At 24.8% G+C, this 24,462-nt stretch overlaps 2 protein-coding genes across 3 annotated transcripts in view; one reads left to right on the forward strand and one right to left on the reverse strand.

The window, feature by feature from the left end:
- LOC122503789 overlaps positions 1-24,462 on the forward strand; it is a 338,227-nt gene that overhangs the window by 91,170 nt on the left and 222,595 nt on the right. The gene's annotated exons all lie outside the window — the stretch shown is intronic.
- LOC122503790 lies at positions 21,503-24,456 on the reverse strand. The gene is made up of 8 exons (XM_043614483.1): positions 24,073-24,456; positions 23,487-23,629; positions 23,315-23,416; positions 22,740-23,009; positions 22,527-22,622; positions 22,289-22,441; positions 21,814-22,036; positions 21,503-21,693 (listed from the first exon to the last, which is right to left on the reverse strand). The coding sequence occupies exons 1-8, from the start codon at positions 24,311-24,313 to the stop codon at positions 21,590-21,592; spliced, it is 1,332 nt and encodes a 443-aa protein (XP_043470418.1). The 5' UTR covers positions 24,314-24,456; the 3' UTR covers positions 21,503-21,589.

Below are 24,462 nucleotides of genomic sequence, written 5' to 3' on the forward strand. Positions count from 1 at the left end.
AACTTTTTTTATAAATCCATTATTTTTAATAATTAATTAAATACATATTGACAAATTTAACTAATTTCGAGAAGAATTTAAATTATTAACATTTTGCAAAAATTGAAATTTCTAAGTAAATTTATTAAAAATTGAAATTTCATAAAATTTTAAATTAAAGCCTTTTGAAGTATCAATTTATAAAAATTATAAACGTATTAAAATATATTAATCGTATTTGTTTAAAATATTCTTGTTTTCAATTAAAAAAAATATTTTTTTAATAATTTACGTCATTATAATATTTTTAAATAAATTGTATTTTGTTTATTATTAAAGTTAGAAAGCTCAAAAAGGTCTCTTTGTAAAGCTCTTTTCCTGAGCTTTAACACTATAAAACAGAAATTAAAAAAATAAATTTGTTAATGTTTTAAAAAATGTTATTGCAACATAAAATTTTTCAATTTTTTTTTAAAGCAGTACAGTTTTTTAAAAAAATATCGCATGTGAATCACACTTATATCATTTGAAAGCTGGTTTTATCACTTTTAAAACGCATTTTTAAACATTTTTTTACGATAATTTTTAAGAATAATAATTATGATCATTTCTTAAAAAAATTTGCCATTTTTTTCAATTGTTGATAACTCAAAGACGGTTCGTTTAAACAAAATTTTTTTAAACAAACATAAATTTTTTATTTTTACATGTAGAATCAGAAAAAAATATACAGAATTTTTTTTAGCATAAAATTTTTTTAACATATTTTTTGAAAACAAAATTTTTTGCATTTTTTATATTTTTAAGTTTTTATCGTAGAAATTTGTAACTTTTACTCACCACAACAAAAAATACATTTATTATTGTATTTATGTAATTATTTTCAACAAAGCAATAATTTAAATAAAATTTGATCAGTTTACAAACATTAAACTTAATTATAATATTATCTAAAGTTATTTAAATGATTGCTGAGTTACAATTATTAAAAATATTTAAATAAATACGATAATAAATTTATTTGTTTGTTGTGGTGAGTAAAAGTTGCGAATTTCTACGATTAAAATTTAAAAATATAAAAAATGAAAAAAAATTTTTAAAATAAAATATGTTAAAAAAATGTTTTTCTAAAAAAAATGTTTTATATTTTTTTCTGATTCTATATTTAAAAAGGAACAATTTATGTTTGTTAAAAAATGTTGTTTAAACGAACCGTTTTTGAGTTATCAACAATTGAAAAAATGGCTAATTTTTTAAAAAATGATCATATTATTCTTAAAAATTATTGTTAAAAAATTTTAAAAAATGCGTTTTAAAGGTGATAAAACCAGCTTTTAAATGATAAAAGTGTGATTCACATGCGATGATTTTCTAAAAAACTGTATCGCTTTAAAAGAACAAAAAAAAGTATTGAAAAATTTTATGTTGTAATAACATTTTTTAAACATTAGCAAAATTATTTTTTAATTTCTGTTTTATAAAGTGTTAAAGCTCAGGAAAAGAGCTTTAAAAAGAGACCTTCTTGAGTTTTTTAACTTTAGGTAATAATAAACAAAATACAAAACTTTGTAAAGTGTTTAATCGCTATCGGGTGGGCAAAAGTTATTGAGTGGCACTGTAAATAAAAGTTATCTTAGTTTTTTTGTTTTTAAATAAATTAGTTGAATGTTTATTTGTCTACCATAAATTTTGATAAAATACCAAGGTTTATTCAAATAAAAAAGAATTTACTAAATGCTTCATGTTCAGTGCCCTATTTAACTTTATTTACTTCAATAAAATAAATTTTTTTATTAAAAATGTTCTGCTTTACGTGACTTTTTATTATAATTATTTATAATTATTGTTTCCCAACTCTTGTTTGTTTACAAAGTCATAACCATAAAATGGTGAGTTTAAAAAGTGACTTTTAATCATCAAGTTAAATTGGTGAATAAAATTGTTTAGTTAAATTATTATTAATTCGAACTAGTTTTAATTATTTTCGTTTGGATCGAAAAGAAAGGGATATTATGCTAATGATCATTATTATGATGTAAATAATAGGTTAGCTCTAAAGTGAAAATAATATCTACTGGACAAAAATGTAAATTCCAGAAGAAGTGCCTATTGCCCCAGTTGTCATGAAGGGAAATATAATATTCTTAAGTATGGAAATTAGGAAGAAGTTTGAAAAAAGGGTGGGACGAGGGGGGAGAGAAAAAAGAGGGAAAAGATGCTCTGGTGGAAAGTGCTCAAGCGTATAGTGTAATAGTATTCCATATAGTGGTGAGGGTCTGAAAAGTAGCATAAATTCCTTAGAATCAGTGAGGGATCTCCTGCCGTTTAACCACGAAATAACTTGCATCGGCGCTCTTAAAGCTTCCAGCATCTCGAGCGTTTGCTCCAACGTCCACCTATCTCTTAACAGCTCATTAACCACGTTCACCATTAGTTGACCTCACCATAAACGAACAGCATCCTTTTCTAGAGAAGTGCGCGGTTTTCCGACCTTCCACTCTTCCACAAACTTTTTTTTTTGCCTCTCCAGAAATATAAATTCACTGTTTTTTTTTTATTTTCTCACTTTTTCCGAAGAGAACGTTTTCCAATCAATTTTTTTCTTTTTGAAAGTATGTAATTTACAAAAACAAAAAACTACTCCACCGGTATTCGATTTTAAATAAAGGGGGCAGTCTAGTTAAAATGAACGAATTGTTTTTTTTTATTAAAAAATTATAGTAAATTAAAACAATAAAAAATGTATAAAGAATTTATTTTTCTATAATGGTTATGGTTTCCCTTGTGTCGTCTAACGCCTAAATAATTTGAGGTATGTCGTTCGAATTTATCAGGATAATAAAAATAAAATAAAAAAATATTATAATCTCATTAGTTATATTCATTAAAATAAAAAATTAATTTGTATAACGAATAAAAATGTTTCAATATTAAAAATCATTAACTTCTCTCTGTGGGTGTAAGTAATTAATTAATTTCATCGTTTCTTTAATTCGAGAAAAATTTAAAATCCCAACGGACTTTTTAATCATCATAAAAATCATAATCCTCTTCTATCCGGCGCCTCATTACGCAACAACTTCTGCATTCAGGAAAAAAAGTAAACAGTTGCAATCTATATATCTAATCTGCAAATTCATGTCGAGCCTTGAAAGTCATTAAACTTTCTTGATTAATTTTTCCCACGAGCTCAACAATCTCATTTAAACATCTGTCCATCTTTCAATACTATAATATAGTCAAATGTTTGTATCTAGCAAACGAAAAAAAAAATGTTAATATTCATCGTAATTATTACAATAATACACTTTACAAAGTATAAGGAAGTGATTCTTGAAAATGTAATTTCTAATGAGGAAGTTCACTGATGGCTATATATATTTTTTTTTCTTTTTGCATTGTGAGATTTTTTTTTCTCTTGTATATAGTTGTGTGAGAGTGACAATTGTGTATAGTTGAGAGAGTAAAATATGAAGAAGGGCAAAAACAAAAAGTGAACTATAACTGTGTGAACATTAACAATGTTTCGTTATGTAAGCGGTTGAATAAAAATGGAACAAGGCGGAACAGTTATATCCCGAATAATTTTCAATGAACTTGGCCCCTGTTAGTAGATGTGCAAAGTGCCAATCTGCAGAGAAAGATGGCTATCCAAGTGTGTGAGCCAAATATAGTAAACTTCCCAAAGTTAAAACAATGCTTTTACAACCGTACTGTTATTTTTCTTAACTTATTTTTCCTGCAAGGGAGACATTGTATCGCGAGTTCTAATCGGTCCCACGAATATATCATATACACATCTTTTCTTACTGTTTTTCTATTATTTTTTTTTTATTTCGCCCCTTGACCATTATATTCTCATTAATAATTAATTAGCCGTTAAATTGTTCAATTTTTTAAATTTATTTTTATTCTCTACAGTTTTCTTTAAATTTATTTTTAAGCTCTACAGTCTGTTATTTATTTGGAACAGTTTGGACTGGAGTTTGAGTAACTTTTGATTTAACTGTTTTTCCGATTTCTGGTTAAAAAATTTTTCAGACTTAACAACGCTTCACTTATCCAACGTCGAAAAATTCCATGGAAGTACCCCCTGGAAATCCCATAAAACTTCTCCATGGAATTTCCGTAGAGATTCCATGGAAATTATGCAAGTTTTTTATTTTAATGATATTTTAACATTTCTATTATGATTAGAGTCTAATAATGAGCTTTCTTGCAATTTTTTTGCAAAATGCGTACTTCAATCAAATTTTGCAAATAACTTGCAACAAAGCTTATTATTAGACTCCAGGCTTCGCACTCATCTACTAAAAGCTACTATTTAATAGGTACTTTTTTTACGTTATGCTACTATTTGGGTACTTTTTTAGATTCTATTACTGTTTTTTTAGAATTACCACTACTTTAAATTCTCTAATACTAGTACTAGAAATAAAAAAACCATTCTAAAAAATTATTATCAAATTATTTAAAACGATTCAATTATTTTCAAAAAATATTCGAAATTCAATTATTTTTAATATTTAGTATTTTCATCAAATTTCGCAAAAGAATTCAATTATTTAAAAAAAAATTGATGAAATTCATCCAAAATTAAATTATTTTCAAAAATAATAAAGTTTCCACAGGAATTTAATTAATTTAGAATAGAATTTCCAAAAAAAAATTTGGAACAAATCAATTATTTAGCAAAATTTTTATACAATTCTTCACAAAAATTCAAATACTATCACTAATAATAAAATTTTTCAAAAAATTCAATTAAAAAAAAATTTTTGATAAAATTCTAAACAAGAATTCAAATACTTTCATAAATAATAAAACTTATCGAAGAATTTCAATTATTTTTGATACTATTTTAAATTAATTAATCGAAAAATTTAAATATTTTTATACAAATAGAGTTTTTCATAAGAATTCAATATTATTTAAAATATAAAATGTTCATAAAATAAATTCAATTATTATAATTCAATTATTATAAATTATTATAATTATAATTATTATAATTCAATTATTATAAAACAACATTTATAATTCTTATGAAGAATTCAATTATTTTCAAAAATAACTAAATTTTTCACTAAAATTCAATTCCTTTTAAACATTTTAATAAAATTTTTCGCAATAATTCAATTATTTTCATAAATAATAAAATTCTTAGCAACTATTCAATTATCTTCATAAATAATAAAATTCATCACAGGATTTCAATTATTTTTATTACAATTTTACAGGAATAAATTGTTTAAAAAATATAATTATTCTTAAAAATTTAATTTTATTCCTCGAAAAAATCAATTATTTAATAAAATGTTTTTTTAAATTCTTCGGAAGAATTAAGTTATTTTAAAATATTAGAATTTTTCATACGAATTCAATTATTTTAAAATATTTTAATAAAATTGTTCGATGAAAATTAATTATTTTAAATACAATTTAGATTTTAATAAAATTCCTCCCAAGAATTCAATTATGTTGATAAATAAGAAAATTATTTCCGAAAATTCCATTATTTTGAGGCATTTGAATAAAATTCTTTGCAAAATTCAATTATTTTCATAAATAACAATATTCATCACAAGAATTCAATTATTTTTAAAAGTAATAAATTTCTTCTTGGAAATTCAATTATTTTCAAAAGTTCTAAAAGAATCGTTCGCAAGAATTCAATTATTGTCAAAAATTTTAATTGAGTTATTTGTAAAATTTAATTTTTTTTAAAAACTTTTAGGAATTCATCAATTTTTAATATCTACCATTTTCATAAAATTTCCAAACAGAATTCCATTATTTAAAAATGTTTTGTAAAAATCTTCGTAAGAAATCAATTCTTTTCATGAATAATAAACATTTTTAAAGAATTCAATTATTTAAATTAGAATTTGCATAAAATTAGTCGAAAGAAATCAATTATTTAAAAAATTTTATAAAATTCTTCGCAAAAATGAAATTATTTTTATAAATATTTAAATTATTTCGTGAATAATAAAATTTATTTATATTGCTTTTAATCAAATGTTTAGATTCTAAAATCTTTTAAATAATTTAGATTTTTTAAATTATATCGATTGTAATCATAGTTGATTCTGAATTTAATTTGTCAAAATCAAAAGTACATTTAGTTTCTGGAAGTTATAGTAATTAATTTATTAATTTATTTATACCTGTAGAACAATTATATTTCAATAAATTTTAATTTTAATTTTTGAAAGTTTTATCGGTTAAAAATAAAATCTTTCTTGACTCTGAATTTCATTCGTCAAAATCAAAAGTTTAGTTCCTAAAAGTTTCTAATTAATTAATTAATTTTTCTTATTTATTTATTTACACCTTTGGAAATTTTATACTTTAATAAATTTTAATTTTCTAATACTTTTATCGATTAAAATCTTTGCTGACTCTGAATTTGTTTCGTCAAAATCAAAAGTTTAATTTCTTAAAGTTTGTAATTAATTAATTTATTTATTTGCACCTGTAAAACTTTTATATTTTAATAAATTTCAATTTTAAATTTTAATATTTTGAAACTTTTATGGTTTGAAATCTTAGTTGACTCTGAGTTTAATTCATTGAAATCAAAAGTTCATTTTGTAATATATTTAAATCAACTAATTTAATTAATTTATTAATTTACTTACATGGGCAAAATATTTATATTTTAATAAATCTTTGGAATCCTAATTTATTCTATTTTTAATTGGACACAAATTCAGTTGATCTAAATTTCAATTTATCAAAATTTCAAACAATATAATTATCAAATTATAATCTTAATCAATCTTAAATTCATTCATTTCAAAGTTTAAATTTTCTGTTTCTTTATTTATTTAATTTTAGAAACAATTTAGTAGAATTTGACATAAATTACTTTTCTTACTTGCTTAAACATAATTTTTTTAATTATAATAAAATAAAATTAAAAACAAATAATTTAGACAACTCCGAGTTAAATATATTTAAGTCATATAAATTATATCAAATTCAAACAAAATTTTTCTCTTTGTATGTGAAGCTGTATTTCTGAAAATAATTGCTCTGTCAAAAAAAAGAATAAATAAAAATAAGTAAACAAAAATAAAATAAATAAATAAAATTAAAAAAAAAAGATAAATAAGTAGGAAAATAAAAAAGTTGCCAATAATGAATTTAAATTTATTCAATGACATTCGTTTCAAGGTGAATATTATCTCTGAAAAGAAGCAGAAGAAGAAGGAGAAAATGAAGGAAAATAAGAAGCTGTTTATGAAATAGAAATAAAATATTGTTGAGCGCCGATGCATTCCCATGCACAACTCATATAAACAGAGAGGTCAATGGAGGGTTAAGAAAAAATTGATTACGTAATGTTATAGTTACAGTGCATTACCTCATGAGAGTATACCTCTTTTTTTTATCCTCTAAATAAGAAAAAAAGAAACAAATATATACATGTTTTTTTTACGAGAACGGTACTTTCATCCCGAATTAGTTTAATTATAAAATTTGTGTGCGCGCTCACCACACACTTTGAGAACCGGCGTGATTTGAAGGCATTTCGTATGGCATTTTATACTTGCATTTGCTCTTACGGTATTCACGGTATTTACTTTTATGTTTCGGTATATTTGCCTAATAATCGCCGTAGTAAATTTTATTCGCTTAAAGGAAAAATGTGCAATAGACCAAGTCCTCGATTACGATCCACAGTTAGATCTAGAACGATTGACCCCTTGATCTGTTTACATTCTGTTTACATAATTTTCATGCTGGAGATGAGTATTATAGGTATATTTATATATAGCACTTACTCAGTTCCTGTATTTTATCAAATAAAATTCATAATTTTAGTGGATCGGAAATTTTATATGTATATTGATATTGAGGAAATAGCACGTATTAGTTATAAGAGTTCTTTTTCCCCCCTAATGACTCAGATAAAATTATTTGCTTCAGTTCAGGTGTATATTTTTTTTAATGAAACGAATAATCTTATCTTAAACGTTATTTATATCGTGGCAGAAAATATTCTGAGGTTATTTTTTATTTCTATTTTTAGGAAAAAAATGTTCGTGTTTTGTATAATTTTACTGGATAAAGTCTGTTATTTAGAGACGAAGTTTTTTTGGAATCTGTTATTTTAGTTTTTTAAATTTTGTTTCTATTTTTTGCTTAGTTTCTTTTTTAGTTCTTTTCTTATTTTTTTCTTTTTTTTTCTTTTTTTTTATTTTGTTCCAATTTTATTTCTTTTTTTCATTTCTTCATTTTGCTTCTATTTTTTTTTACATTTATTTATTTTTTATATTAGAGAAAATTTTAAATGCGATTAAAATTTTTTGTAATTTTTCTGTCTGTGGTAAAAGTGATTCATGGTTGGACTTCTTCGAAATTCGTAATTTTTGAGTTAGCAGTAAAATACAGTGTTAGAATAATTTAAGTTTCGTTTTTCCGAATTAGAAAGAATTGATTCTAATGACAACCTAGGTAATTTTAATCCTAGTGGTAGGAGTTAAATTTAGCCAGACTTTTAATATCTTTTATTTTTGAAATTAGGAGTAAAAATCATTTTTAGTCAGACAGAAAATTAAATTTTATAATATTAAAATTCAATTATATTATAATTTTGGTATCAGTAGAAAAGGAAAATTATAGTCAGCCTCTCCAATTTGAAACTTGAAGTAAAAATCATTTATAGTCAAAAAGAAAATTCAATTCAATATAATTTTGGTATCAGTAGAAAAGGAGAGTTACAGTCAGCCTCTCCAAATTTTATACTTTTGGTGTCAGTAGTAAAAGGCAGTTTCATACAGACAAAAAATCATTTTGAATTTGGCATAAGTATTAAATGTCAATTAAAGTTTAGGGAGGAATTTTTAATTTTACGTAATTTCAATATTTTAGTAGTAAAAGTAAATTATTGTCTGACAGAAGGCATTTTAAATTTTTTTAATTTACAGTAAAAGATATTTTTTGTGTTAGTTAAATGTTTTTATTTTATCTTTGAATTGGTAGTAATCGTATAGATTTAGTCAGACAATTTAATTTTAATTAATTTTAGTGTTAGTAGAAAAGGAGAGTTCAGTCACCCTTCAATATTTCTGTACTTTTGGTATTAGTAGTAAAAGGCAGTTTTAGACAGACTTTAAAAATTATTGTACATTTTGGTATTTCTGTTAAATAATAGTTACAGTCAGACGAAATATTTTTAATTTTAGTGAATTTTAGCATCAGTAGTAAAAGCGCCGTATACTGTATTTTACTGTATTTTCGTTGTTCAAAATTATAGTATTTTTAGAATTAGTATTAAAAACCTTTTTCGGTATTAGTCAAAAGTAATTTTCACTATTATCCCCTGAAATTAATAAAATCCTTTAAAACACATAAAATCATGAATTTCCTTTCCTCTTCCTCTTATTTTTGAGAAAAACTTTTAAAAAGTTTATCCTCGATTTTCGTAATTCTCTTTCTTTTTAAAAATTTTGTATTTTTGGAATTGATAGTCAACCTAAATTTGAGTTAGTAAGTAAATTTTCCGAACTTTTTGACATTATTTTATTATTTGATTAAATCAAATAAATTTTTTTTCAATGTATTTAAACTACTTCTTAGTATTCACTTTACTACCCAAAGTAGTTGGATTTAAAAAAAATTATTTTCTGTATATTTTAATTTTAAATTAAATTAATAGTTATTAATAGTTATTAATTAATAATTAATAGTTTTTGATTATTAATGAATAATTAGTCATTTATATGTTATAACAAAATTTAATATAAGGAAGTTGTATATTTATGTAAATAATTATTAAAATACGGCTTCAAGAAATATTAACATTTTTATATTATATTGCGCAGGGTTTTCTCTTGTTGTTATTTTATTTATTTTTTAATTTTATTATAATTTTATAATATTATATTATTCATTTTTTCTAAAATTATTACATTAAAAAAACCTTTTTTTAGAACTCCCCATTATATTCTCTTGCAGTTACCTAAGTTTTTTTTTCTCATTGTTATAAATTTAGTAAATAATAATTTTAAAAGGACTGTTTTTTCTTTTTTGCAATCAGTAGTAGAGATCGATTGCAGTCAGACACAAACTTTAATTCCAATCAATTTTAAAAGAAGTTGTTAAAGAGAGTTAGAAGTATATTTACCACAATTTAAAAAATTTTTGTGGATGTTGTAAATCGAAAATAGTTTTTGATTTTATACTGATCTATCTTTTTTAAAGTAGTAGTAAAAGACGGTTATACCCAGACCGTATATTTTAATTCGAACTAGTTTTGAGCTAATTTGCAACATCATTAGTAAAAGTGCCTTTTTAATTTTGGTTCAGTAATAAACTTGTGTAATTTTGTTTTTAAAGTTGTTTAATTTTTTGAATTTATACAATTAGTTGTGTTTCAATTTTGGAATTAGTAGTAAACATACTCGTTAATCAGACTTGGTGTAATAAAAACGGTAATTTTATTGTTAGTGATAAAAGTAAATCACAGTGAAATACTCGCTTTATCTTTGACGGTGGTTTCAGTAGCAAAAGATAGTTTGATCAAGACTTGAAAATTGATCCTCTTTTGGAAGAAGTTGTAAAAGACGATTCTCAGACAAAATAATAGAATTTTTCGTAGATTTAGTGTTATAGTAGTGATATTTAGTTCTAATCAAACTTACTCCACTGTTAAAAGTGTAGATTTAGAAACTTTAGGACAATTTCAGGAATAGTTGAAAAATCTCATTTTGGAATCAGTAGTACAAGTTGACATCTGTCAGACAGAAAGTTTAATTTTTTGAAATTTTAGTTTCAATAGTCAAATAAAATAAATGTTAGATTGTTTGTATCTTTAGGGATTGATAGATGATAGCTACTACTAATACAATAAGTAGAAGAAGAAATTTATAGCAAGACTTAAGCGTTCTTGTATATCAGTAGTAAAATTCGATTTCGGTCAGACAATCTTTTAAATTTCTGTTCTTTTTTTTATTCATGAGAAATAATATTCTAGGTAGATACAAATTTTTCTAATTTGTATTAGTATTAGCAGGCTTCGTACTTATATACTAAAACCTACTATTTACTATCTTTCTTCTGATTTGCTACTATTTGGATACTTTTTTAAATTTGTGACACTACAAGCTACTTTTTTCTATGTTTGAAAAAAAAATTATTCTCAAACATTTTAAGGGGTTATTCTTGTGTTTTTAAAAATTTTTTTGTGACTTCAGTTTTAAGGCTTTCGAAATTTCGGCAAAACTTAAAGATTTGAATATTAAAAATCGATCTTCTGTGACAGTTTTAAATATTTTTCAACGCCAATTTTTTTCCATGCATATTTTACAATTCTAAACAACTTCTCGCATGGATTTGCAATAATATGTAGTAGGTGAAAAGAAAAAAATTCTAACCTCTTCAAAAATTGAAATGAAGTATTTTTGACCATCTTATGTTTTCAGGTTACAAATAATGTAAGAAAAAAAATATTACCTCGTTTAATAATTTTATTTTAAAGGGGTGAAAATAAAGGTGGGTTCTCCCCTTAAATTCCAAGTAAGATTTAAATTCTACATAAAAACTGTAAGATTCCAAATAAATGTAAAAATCGAAAGAAAAAACGGAAGCAAATTTAGAAATATACAGAGAGCACATATACACATATATAAGCAGCAAACACCTGTTCCTGAAACAAAGCGCTCATAAAAAACAGTGCGCGCCACTCATCCCCGCAGATGGTCGAGAGGATATTCATTGTTAAAACGAATAACGAACGTAAGAATAGTCTAACGGTACGAAGGTTTATATAGACGGCGTATATGTCGAATCCAATTTCTAGCTCGAAAGATAGGGCGCCTATCGGATAAGAACAAGAAGTAGAAGACGAAGTAGAAGAAGAAGGCGAAGAAGAAGAAGAAGCGCCGTGCGCCCAAGGCACTTCATGTCTCGTTCATTTGGTTCAATTCCCTGAGTGTCTGGTCTTATTGGATTTCGACTGACAAGCATTAACCGTGTGTCAAGAAACGAGAGAGGGGGGGTCCGAGAGGAGCTTTGGCGGGCGTGGGTACGCGCCCCAAGGAACTCCAAACAAGCCACGCAAAGTTCTCTCATTTCTGGTCCCGCTTCACCAAAGTAGAGTGAAATGGATTTAAAATTGAAAAGAGAAGGAGGGAAAAAATTTTCTATTGCACGCGCCTAACGGATTGAAACCGCTACAAATTTGCAACAAGTCTTCTGCCCGCGATCTTCGGAGTTTCAGAGGATGAAGCAAAAAGGACCGGTTCCGGGTTCGATTCCCAGGCTGTGTGCTCTCTCTCTCTCTCTTTCTCTCTTTTGTATATATATATAGTACATGGCGCTTCCACCTTCTCAGATCTAGATGAGAGTTGGAGGAATACCAAACCTTTTCCCAATGATGTTTGTATTCTGTCTCTCTTTCTTCCTCTTTCTCTCTCTCGCAATATCCCCACGAACTGGTAGCAATAAATTATTATTGTCCGGTTCAATTCGCGTCGGCCAAGGGTCAATATGGCCGCAATGGCGGTTTTAAAATGCGCAAACATTGTATATTTTCCTGTGGGTATCGAATATAATGTAAAAGAAAAAAAGACACAGAAACGCCAAGGAATGTCACTTCTTGAGTGTATTACGTTGCAGGGTCTTATTGGCATTGGTCGCTTTTAAAAAGCTTTCGGTCCAGTCACCGCAAATTGACGTACCTGATATTATTGCCACGTTGAGAAGTGTACAATTTTTCTTTCTCTTGATTTTTATTTTCTTTTTCTAATTGTTTCCGTTCGGGATAGTATTTTTGCTGGAATTTTATCATGAAATTGAAAGCGCGAGGGATTTTGGATTAATTCAGAACTAGAGAAACGTTTTATTTGAATGTTCTTTCATTCATTCACTTTTTCTGTCCATCACATTCTGAAGTTGTCTTTTGTTTATACTTTTGTTATTTGTTAACTTTAGATAGATTGTATACTTATTATATTATTAGGTATTAGGTATACTATAATTATTGTATATAATTCGTGAAATTTTCACAGAAAATAAAAAGTATTTTTTTTAAATCGAAATGTTGAAAAAACATTTCTATTTGGCCTTAAGAATGTGTCTACCAAAAAACAGAAAAAAAAATTATTTTTTATAAAAGTTATTGCAAAATTAATTTTTTTCAAACTTTTTAAACAAAATTTTATTTCTCCTAAATGAATGAACCGATTTAAATGAACCAAGCGGGAATATAAAGGGGATAAAATATACTTTTGTTTAGAATTAGAAAATTTTTAAAAAGTTTATTTTTTAATAATTATTTAATAAAGTTTTTATAAATAATTAATTTTTTTAATGAAAATTTATAATGAAAATTATATTGAACGGAGATGCGATTTTGATGATTTTTAGAATTAAAACATTATTTTTAACTACGAAATAAACAAAACACTGTCAAATTAATATTTTTATTCAATTATATAACCATAAAAATTGATAAAAATGATCGAAAACTAAGTTCAGCGTTGATGCACTACACCGCGCCAATATAATTTTCATTATGACTTTTAAAATAATTGTCGCTCCTAAATTTTCTCAACGGATTTTGATTTCTGATAGTTTTAAGTGTATGTTAATATTTTTTTAAATTTTTAAAAAGCGCAGAACATTAAAAAAAATTAATTGTTGATAAAAAATGTATTAAATAATTATTAAAAAATAAACTTTGAAAAAATTTCTAATTCTAAACGAAATAATATTTTATCCCCTTTATATTCCCGCTTGGTTCATTTAAATCGGTTCATTCATTTAGGGGAAATCAAATTTTGTTTAAAAAGTTGCAAAAAAATTAATTTTGCAATAACGTTTGTAAAAAATAATTTTTTTTCTGTTTTTTGGTGGACACATTCTTAAGGCCAAATAGAAATGTTTTTTCAACATTTCGATTTAAAAAAAATACTTTTTATTTTCTGTGAAAATTTCACGAATTTTGACCCTTTGTCAAATTGAAATTATGGAAATTTTTGTTCTTTACTTCTAAACAAAATTAGAAAATTGTTAAACAACTGTGATTAAGGAATAGAAAATGTATTTATTTTGCATTATTTTTGTTTATGAATCACAATTTTTTTAACAAAATTATTATTTTGCTTCAGAAAAAGAAGAAAAATATTTGCACAATTCCTATTTTTAATCTTATTTTTGGAACAGGATTTTTCACAGGAATTAAAAAATTCAAACCTTTTTAAAATTAAACAACTTATAAAGGTAGGTATTGTTATAAAACATGAAGATATCGATTGCTCCGAGTCTTCGACTCGGAGTGATCGATTTCTTCATGTTTTCTAATAATTAAAGATGACCGAGAGATAAAATCATTATTTCATATTATAAGAATATTGTTACTGTAACTTCATCAAAATTAATTTCATCATTTTAATTCAAATTATTATTCTCTAGAATTTCAAATTATTTTTTATGAAAATAATAATTAAATTCTTTAAAAAAAATTTATTATTTATGAAAATAATTTAATTTCTGTGAAATTTTTTATTATTTATGAAAATAATTAAATGTTTACATACAATTTTATTAAAATTTTTTTTAAATAATTGAATTCGTTTTGGGAAATATTATTAAAATCTTAGATATTGAAAATTTTAGAAAAATTTTTGAAAATAATTGAAATTAGAACAAGAATTTAATTGATATTTATGAAAATAACTAAACTTTGGAGAAGTTATAGCATCCAGCCCCTCAATTTTATTTATTTATTTTTTTTTGAAAATAATTTAATTTCTCCAAAATTGAATTTCATTTAGTGTTTTTAACAAAAATTTAAATTAGAAAATTTTTAAATTCTATTTTTTTTAAATTGCTAATTTTATTTTTAAAAAAGGCAGTAAGAAGTTAACCGCGCTCTTTAGCGCGCGAATTGTTGCTAGTAAACTTTTAACTTGGATTAAAAATAAACAAGAAAAATTTATATCCTTAACTTTTTAGAGAAAATTTATTTAAATATTTTTTCGTTGAATCAACGTTGGTAACTTTAGTTTCATCTTATTTTTATTTAAAAATTTTTTTTTCTCTTTTTCACTTTGATACATTTAATTTCCACTTTCATTTTTTACTTTTATTTTGATAGATATTCAAAGACATGATTTCCTGAATTGAATTTAGCAGAATGAATAGAATTTTTTTATTATAAATTTAGTAAAACCAATTTTGTATTAATCGACATTGATTCTCGAAAATTGTGAAATATTTTCAAAATCCTATTTTTAAATTTATTTATATCTACATATTAATTGGTGAAAATTATGCAACTTATTGCCTTTAGTAACAATTGTTATTAATTTCTAGTTATTTGTTATAAAAATTTTAGTAAAAAAAATTGTAAATCCTAGAGAAAATAGCAATACTTTACTAAAAGTTAGTACTGAAATCAGGAGTTCAATTTTCACTGAAAAAAAATTTAGAAAATTTTGTTAAGTAATGTAAAATATTTTTTACTGAAATTGTAGTTAAAAGTTCCTAAGAATTAGTAAAAATTATTATTAATTATTTTAACGAATTTTGTATCAATAGATGGAGAGGAAATTAATTCCCGCGAGTCACAAATAGAGAAACAAAGTGTTTTCGAGATCTTATGAGAAAATTATTCTTATTTTTTTCCTACTTTTTGCTCTTTTTTCTTATTTTTTGTTTTTTCCCTTTTTTCTCTTCTTTTTTTGAATGAAATTTTCTTGATTGGCGTTTAAAAAGAACGGCGACGTATTTGCACTCAAATTGAAAGTCACGCAACGACGAATTTATTGCACTCTCTTTAATAGCCTTATTATTACGGATGCATTTTATGTTTATACGAGCAGTTACCTTCATAAACTTCACTTCCGGTGACTTCTTTATTTCTTTCTTCAATAGCCAACCATGCAGTTCAACTTCTATGGAAGAATATCGAAATGACGTTTGTCGAACGGTAAAAGATGAAAACAATTAAATATGTTTAGATATAATAATTACTCATGAGCAATGATTACAAACTCAAAGATTTTATACTTATAATCTCGCGTGCTCACGAGAGGAACGGAGGAAGTGAAACAAATGAGAGTAACAATGTAAAAGTAAACTTATTTTCAAGAATAAAAAAAATGGTTCTTAAGAATTTTGTCAGTATTTTTTTTAATGGGCTCGGAAAATAAATCCGAAGACAAAATTGTAGTTAAGTTTTAGCTGAAAAATTATTGAAAATTTGTAACTATTTTTATAAATTATTTACAATTAGCCGACGATCTCTCAGCAATTTGAACTTATAGACTAGATTTCCAGGGATTCAGTTTAAAAAAAGGGGAGTTTATAAATTAAGTAAGTAAAAATTATTGAATTACAGGCCAAAAAATTTATTTTAATATTTTAAAGATTTTTTAACTTTTTCTTTTAACTTCAATTTTTTTTAAATCAAATTATTTTTTTGTTAAACTTTTCCTGTTGATTATTGATAATCTTTTTTATCTTTTTCCGTAGTTTGTACCTTTTTTTAAATTTTTAATCAAAATTTTTATTATAACGCTACTTTTGTTTTAAAATTAAATGAATTTAACGATATACGAAATAAATTTCAGAAAAAATTAGTAAAATTAACTTGGGACTTGAATAAATGTCCTTTAAAAATATTAAAATTTAATATTAAAAATTGTTATTCTCAGAATAACTTTTACTATTTTGTATTTTCGAAAACAATTTTTTTTTATAAAAATTAAAAAAATTTATACCAAAAATAGTAAAATTTACTCTAAAAATATGAATATTTAATAGCTAATTGTAATGTTTGAGGAAAATTTAAATAATTTTTATTAAAAAATTGACATTGAAAATAGTAAATTTTGCTATCAAAAATTGTTATTTCCAGAGGAAATTTTTTAATATCCGTAGTAAATTTTATTGAAAATTAGTAAAATATTCTTTGAATTTAGTAAAATTTATTCTGAAATTAAAACAATTTGTCAAAAATTTTAAACAATTTTAATTTTTCTTAAAAGTTAAAGTTACTTTATATTTGTTTTTGTGAAAAAATTTCTAAGTTTAAAAACTGATAAATAATATAAAAAAATTTTTAAGTTTCAAAATACTAAAATTTTTTCAAAGTTGTCGAAAAGCAAAAATTTTTTCTTAAGACAAACTAAAAGTTTTCCTAACTAACAAAAAATGGCAGTTTTTACAAGTTTTTCTTAAAAATAAGGGGAAAAGGAGAGAAAATTTATGATTTTTTCTGTTTTAGGGGTTTTAATTAATTTAAGGGGATAAAAAAGGGGGGGGGGAATGGGCTAACTGTGATGCCTGTATTTTTTTTAAGATTACTGATCTTAGGCTTTTTTTTTATTTCTAGGATTTTTTCCAGACTTAATTCAGAAAATAATTCTCAAATTTTGACTTTTGAAAACAATGACAAATCAGAATTAAAGTGAAAATTTGTCTACTAATTTACATTTGTAATTAATTTTTTACTAATTTTTAGTAAAATTTTACTGTATTTTATTTCGTAGTTTTAATTTTCTATACTGAAGTTCAAGGGGAAAACTATTTGGAATCAGTATCAATTTTTACTAATTAATAAATTAAATTTTATAAAAATGTTAATTACTTTAAAAGTACAATTTACTGTTTTATTTAAAAGATTAAAATTTTTATTCTAAATTTTTAGTGGAAAATTAGAAATTACTGAGAATTAGTAAAATTTTTCACTAAAAATTTAATAAGCTGTAAATTTTCAGTAATTTTAACTTAAAGACAAGATTACGCAAAACTTTGATACACAGAATAAGTAGCAGTATTTTTATTTGTTTGAAAATATTTATTAGTTAGCACATTTTTTTTACTAAATTTTAAGCAAAAAAAAAAACTGTAAAGCTTTAATTAAATAGTACTATTCTACTAAAAGTAATTAAATATTGGATAAATTTAAGTCATCAGCAAAATTCCCACTAAACAGATTTAGAAAATTCAGTTTAGTAATATTTAAAAATGTTTTACTTAAATGTTAGTTAAAAGTTACTAAGAATTAGTAGAAATTATTACTAATTAATACTATACTAATTTTACTTAATGACTTTTCACTAATTATAATTTAGAGAAAGTAAATTTGGTAAAATGAATTCAGCAGAATTAGCAGAATTTTCTACTTGTTTAAAAAATATTTGATAGTTTAAAATTTTTTTACTTCAAAATTACTGTAAAAATTATTAAGAATTAGGAGCAATTTTTACTAATTATTTATAGTTGCGAACAATTTTTCATTAATTCAAATGCATAAAGAATTTTTTTTTTTTACTTAATAGTTTGATAATTTTATTAATTTATTTTATTCAATCGATAATTGCGAATATAAAAAGAAAAAGGAAATGATGAAATAATATTTTAATTTTCATAAGAAAATCCCATGCTGTAAAATAATTCAGAAAAACTATAACAGATTGAATATCTAATTATTAGAAATTCGCGAAGAAATTAAACAGTTATGATGCAATCGTAATCAATTATGGAGCTCTGATAGTTGTGTGCGGTTATAATGACTGCATGAAAACATTTAAGAATCTTCCTCAAACAACTATACACATAATGTGAAAAAAGAAATGATTAATATACATATAATAGTGACCCTGATAAGTGTTTGCGCGAGTCGAGTGAAACAAAATGATTAATGTCCTTTTTATTCTTAATCTAAAGATGCTTCAAATAGAATCACCATTATTATTATTGTTATTATTATTATTATTATTATTATTATTATTATTAGATGAGGGAAAAAAATGTAAACTATTTCCGTCAATTTTTTCATCGCGAACATCGCAAACAAATATATAAACAAACTTTTGCCACGTCTATGAGGGAGAAAAAAATATTAAACAAACAAGATGTGGAATTTCAAATTACCATTCCTGAAGGAAGTTGAGGAATATCTTTTCTATATAGCGAAAACATCAGCTTGGCAAATGTATAACTTTTTTGCTATTATATACAAGTTCCCCGAGAGTGAGCTAACTTGGACATTAAAAAATTTAAACGCTACAGGCTCTATTGCTTTCAAGACGTATCCACAGTAAATGTAGTTGAGAGACTTAAATAATAAAGCAGAAGGTCTGCATTTTAATCAGCATTAGGATGTGGATTATTAAAAAAAAAGAATTGGATATTCGTCCTCTTTGCGGTTTTTGTTTTCTTCTTTTATCTTTCAATGTTAGATTTATCGCGCTTGATCATTTTTAATTAATCTCTATACTACTCTTATCTAAAACTATCGATCTCTACTCATCAATTATAATTTAATTCTCGAAAAATATATTAATTAAGGAAATGCGAAGTTGATCTAGGAGATGTATTTACACACATTCGGGATTTTTAATTTTTTGATTTAATGATAAAGTCTTCTATATTTTTGAATTAAAAAAAAATTTTAAATTAAATGACGACTCGTTTCATAATGCAAGTTGTGTCCTTGGATGAAAAATTGTAAGGCAAAGCGTTTTTCTCTGCAAAAAGTATGAAGCGTATTTTTTGGGCGTTCGGAACTTTAGGGAGTTTTATTAGGAAAAATTATTCTAAAAGAAAAAAATTAGTAATAACAATTTACCATTTCTCTTTCTTTCAATATTGGATAATTTTTTAGACCCTGGTCTCTGTTTTCAAGAGAAATATTTTTTATAAAAGGGGCCGTACACATAATACGTCACGCGATTTTTGACCATTTTTAACCCCTCCCTCCCCCTATGTCACACTTCTTCACAAATCTTGAACCCCCCCTCCCCCCTACGTCACGTCACACACGTAAATTTCACTGTAAATTTTATACATTGGACAATATATATGTATATTATATCTTACACTCTAAATTATTGAATCAGTTAAGAATATCTGATTTAGAAGCAAAAAATCAGTCACTAATTCAAATAGTAATATTTTTTTCTGACAATTAGTTGAAAATAACTGATGTTTCAATACAATTGTTTTTGATTGATTCAATTAGTCACGTTTAACTACCTACATAGCACCGAAACTTTCCTAAAAAGTTACTAAAGATTTACTCGCAAGCTTCGAAATATTTAAATGCAAAGTTTAGTGAAAATTGTGGAAAGATATAAATATCCCACTTCAATAAATATTTAGCGCGAAACTTTCCTGAAAATTTAAGTTAAATTTTCAGGAAAATTTTCACGAAAGTATAGTCGAAAATGCAATTCAAATGTTCAGGAAAGTTTTATGCTATATTTTTAAGAAAATTTGACGATAGACATTTATTGGAGTGAGAAATTTAAATCTTTACACAATTTTAAAATAAACTTTGCAAGTAAATTTTTCGAATTATGCAAGCAAATCGTTAATATACAATATTTAGAAAAATTTCGGTGTTTTGTGGATAATTTTTCAGTTATTTTTAACTGATTCAGAAGCAAAAAGTCAGTCACTGCTGATTGTCAGTTAAAACCATGATTTTTAACTGATTCAAATTAAGAGAATATATTATTTATCATATTATAAATAATATACCAATAGATGTTAAACAGGTACATAATAGATATTAAATAGTTTAAAGCATTTTTAACTTGTTTTATTTAGAAAAAGTGACATTGTCACATATAATTTCTTATAATCTTTGAATTTAAAAGATTGTGACGTAACACATGAGTTCACCCCCCCCCCCATGTCACACTTAGTCACAATTCTCAGACCCCCTCCCTCCCCCTAGCCGCGTGACGTATTATGTGTACGGCCCCAAAGGGAAATTATATTCAAAATTTATTTTCCAAAAATTATTTTGTATTAACCAGACTCTAAATAATGAGAAAGTGGAAAGTCGTTTAGTAATTGAGATTAGTTTAAATTTTTACTAATTTTGATAGATTTTTCACTAAATAATTTTAAAAAAAGTTAGTACCTGAATAATTTGAATTACTAAACGACATTTAGATTTTTTTTAGTTCAAAAAGTTAATGTGACCTTAATTTACTTTTATTTTTACTTTGATTTTCATTTGCACTTTTTCTTTCATTTCACTTTTCATTATAATTTAAACTTTCATTTTTATTAAAAAAATGAATATTCACTTATACTTGAGAAAATAAGAATGAGTATGAAATTTAATGTGAATATGAAAGTGAAAGTAAATGTGAAAGTGAAAATGAAAGCGACAGTGAATTTGTCTATATCTTTATCTATTAAATAACCCTTATGAAAAAAGAGTACTGGAATGAGTATTGGAAAGAGTACTGGAATGAGTATTGGGAAAAGTACTGGAATGAGTAGTGGTTTGAGTATTGGTTCGAGTATTGGAAATCCAGTACTTTTTTCGCCTTATGGAAAATCTGTTACGAATAACATATGTAGCAGATATTGTGACCCATTGTTAAAATTTTAGCATTAAAGAATCTTTGGAAAATACGTGAAAAGTTTTGAGCATTAACTCTAACAGATTTCTCTCCGTACACTAATAAAAAAAATTTCAGAAATTTGGTAAAAACATTATATTGAACTTTTTTGCGGTTTATGCAATGAAATAAATTGATGTGAAGTAATTAATATAATTTATTATTAATTAAAATGAAAATAATATTTGACGAAAGTACATATAAACTGTTTTCATTTATAAATTTTACTTTCTTTTTCTTGAAGAAGCATTATTTAATTTTTTACGTAGCGCTGAGTGAAATAAAATGTGGTTATCATGCGTGTCACCAAATATTGAAAGGACATAATCTGTAAATAAAAACCATAATTAGCAAATATTTCCCAAACAGAACGTTATTTTAAAGTGATATCACAGTAATCTTAAATTTTTCGCCTTATGGTGGAAGTATTGTAATATTACATTCTTACCTAACATGCCCTTAACACGAATTGGACAAAGTTGTTTTTTTGGTACAGCATCCGTTTTCTTCTGAAAGTTTGAAACTGTTCCAGTCAAACTACTCTCTTTAAGTTCTTCTTTATCGAACACTACATTGCATATTTCCGACGTAAATTTTGATACACTCGCTCTATTACAACATGCCAATCTGTTGTAACTACACTCTCTTCCACCAATATTAATAACTTTATCCTACAAAAATTCAGTAAATTATTAGAAATATTTTTATTTAAAAAATTAAAAAATTTTAATAATAAAAAAGTGTTATAAAGTAAAAAGTAACTTTTACCATTTACAATATAAAACCAAAACTGACTGAAACTTCTACGCACTTTTATAATAAAAATTGCCAAAAATGCACAGAATTTTTCTGTTAAAAGAATAAACAATATTACATAATTTTGCAACAGATAAATTTTATTATAAAATATGACTAAAACTTACTTTGTGCTTTAGTGACGATTTTTGAGCTTTTAATATCTTTGGCTCATTTACAGCCAACGATTCTTTAGACAGCTGTTGCTCCTTTGCATCAGGAATTTTAGGTATAACTTGTAAGACACCATCAAATAATACTTCAGTAGGCAGGATTTCCGACTATAATATAAATATAATATTATTAGGACTGTTACTGTACAAATAAAATATATATAAAAAATTGAACTCGACTGCGATGACATACCTTTTTATTTGAATCACGTCTTTGATCATTACCATTAGGAAACATTTTATCACCTGAAAGCTCTGTGGATGTTGTCGCTTGTGTTTTTAACTGAAACTAATAATTTTAATACCGCTGTTAGTATTGAAAGTAGTTTATTTACTATCAAATAGAATTGAAACTGCTTCGAAGAAATAAGAGTATAGCTTTTTAATGTACATAATAGCAACACACCTCATTATTCAAATTAGTAAGATCCACCGATGAATTTATTAGTACCGTGTCATAATGACCAAGGTCGGAGGATGTTGCTTCTTGTGCTATTAGTTCCGTGTCTTGGTGATAAATGACGGAAGATGTTGACGCTTGTGGTATTAGGCTCTTGAGTTTTGAATTTTCTTCCTCTATAAGTTTAAATTTTTTTCTTAACAATTCTACGCTATTGTCAGAAGATTCACTAGAAGTCGACTTATCCGAATCGGAGGACAGTTCGTCATCACTTATCTGTCAAGGAAAAAAAAATTTTATTCGAATTACATTTTGGTAGATCTTTTCAAAATATGCGGAAAATTGGAAAATTCATCTAACAAGAAAAGTTAAAGAAAAAAATGAAAACTATATATCCAATTTTGACTACTCCAACTGAATTAAGATTGTATAACTTTTATATATTTTACAGGAAATCAAAAACTAGTAAATCAAATTACATTTTCCAAAATGTGTTCTAAGATTGAAAACAGCACAAATTGAATAATTTAGCTCTTTAAAATAATTTTCACTAAATAAACTATGCAAAACTGATAACTCACTGTTGTTCCTCTTGATTTAGCGACTTCCAATTTCTTAATAAAATCATCCTTTCTGATATTAGTAACTTTTTTCAAATTGACTTTTTTTCCCTTTTTTGAAATCTAAAATTAATTAAATATGTTAATTTGATCAATATTTGAATTTCTAGTGGAAAATTTATATTTTACAAACCTCTTTATTTCTTTTCATTCCTTGTTCATTTTTTTTACCACTGTGTACATTTCTGTTTTTTAGAAGTTTTCTTGTGCTTTTTGTTGAATCGAGAACATTCAAGTCTACGAGCGTTTTTGCTTTCTCGCACATTTCAGTCCAACCTAAAATTTGAAATAAAAATGTATTACAAAAAGAAAAATATTTCATTCTCATGTTTACAGGGTTATTTTTATTCAAGTTCTAAGATACTATTAAATATTATCAAAATAGTCATTTCTACAAGAATATTAATATAATCATTACTTATTTAGATATTTTTAAAAAGAACTATGTTATGAAATATCATTTTCAGTTCTGTAAATTTACACGATTGTGTATTTCTAACCTCAAAATAATTATTATCTTACTGAATGCAGTAAAATTACATAATTATTTAAAAAATTTCATTACAGAACCGTGTAATTTTACAATTTCAACTGCAAAATTCAATACCTCTCTTCTACAGCGTATATATAAAAAAAATGTTTTGTTGTCTGAAATACTTATTAAATTTCAAAAAGAAAAGTCATTTTTACTACTATTTAGTTAAAATATTTTTACTTACTGCCCGCAGCAAGAATTATAGCAACACATTTTTTCCAATTACACGATTCAACTTTTTTCTTCATTTTAGACGCTGGCTCAATATCACAATCAGGCCATTTAATTAAGGTATCAATTCCCATTTCAATTGCATGTGACAATTTCTGCTCACTTAGTGGAATAAGAATCCATTCTTGAAAACCAACTGCGATTGAACAATTTTCATTCACGAACTCTAACAACAAACACTTTGAATCATCCATCGTATTACACTATTGCCATACACTGCATGTACACCACGTGCGTTTGATTTCAAATTTTCACATTTATGACTGCACATGCGTTGTATCTCTCTGCGCAGTGCGCATTAATGCGTATGTTAGTTATTATTGTGTTAGTATTAAACACTGAC

Source organism: Leptopilina heterotoma, unplaced genomic scaffold, assembly GCF_015476425.1.
Source record: "Leptopilina heterotoma isolate Lh14 unplaced genomic scaffold, ASM1547642v1 Lhet_27, whole genome shotgun sequence".
Lineage (NCBI taxonomy): Eukaryota > Metazoa > Arthropoda > Insecta > Hymenoptera > Figitidae > Leptopilina > Leptopilina heterotoma.

Excerpts from the sequence above, each read along its gene's own strand:
- LOC122503790 (XM_043614483.1), bottom strand. The coding sequence starts at position 24,313 with ATGGATGATTCAAAGTGTTTGTTGTTAGAGTTCGTGAATGAAAATTGT. Across the intron at positions 23,417-23,486 it reads GAATGAAAAGAAATAAAGAG|ATTTCAAAAAAGGGAAAAAA; the intron begins GTTTGTAAAATA and ends AATTAATTTTAG. Across the intron at positions 21,694-21,813 it reads TCGTGTTAAGGGCATGTTAG|ATTATGTCCTTTCAATATTT; the intron begins GTAAGAATGTAA and ends TTTTATTTACAG.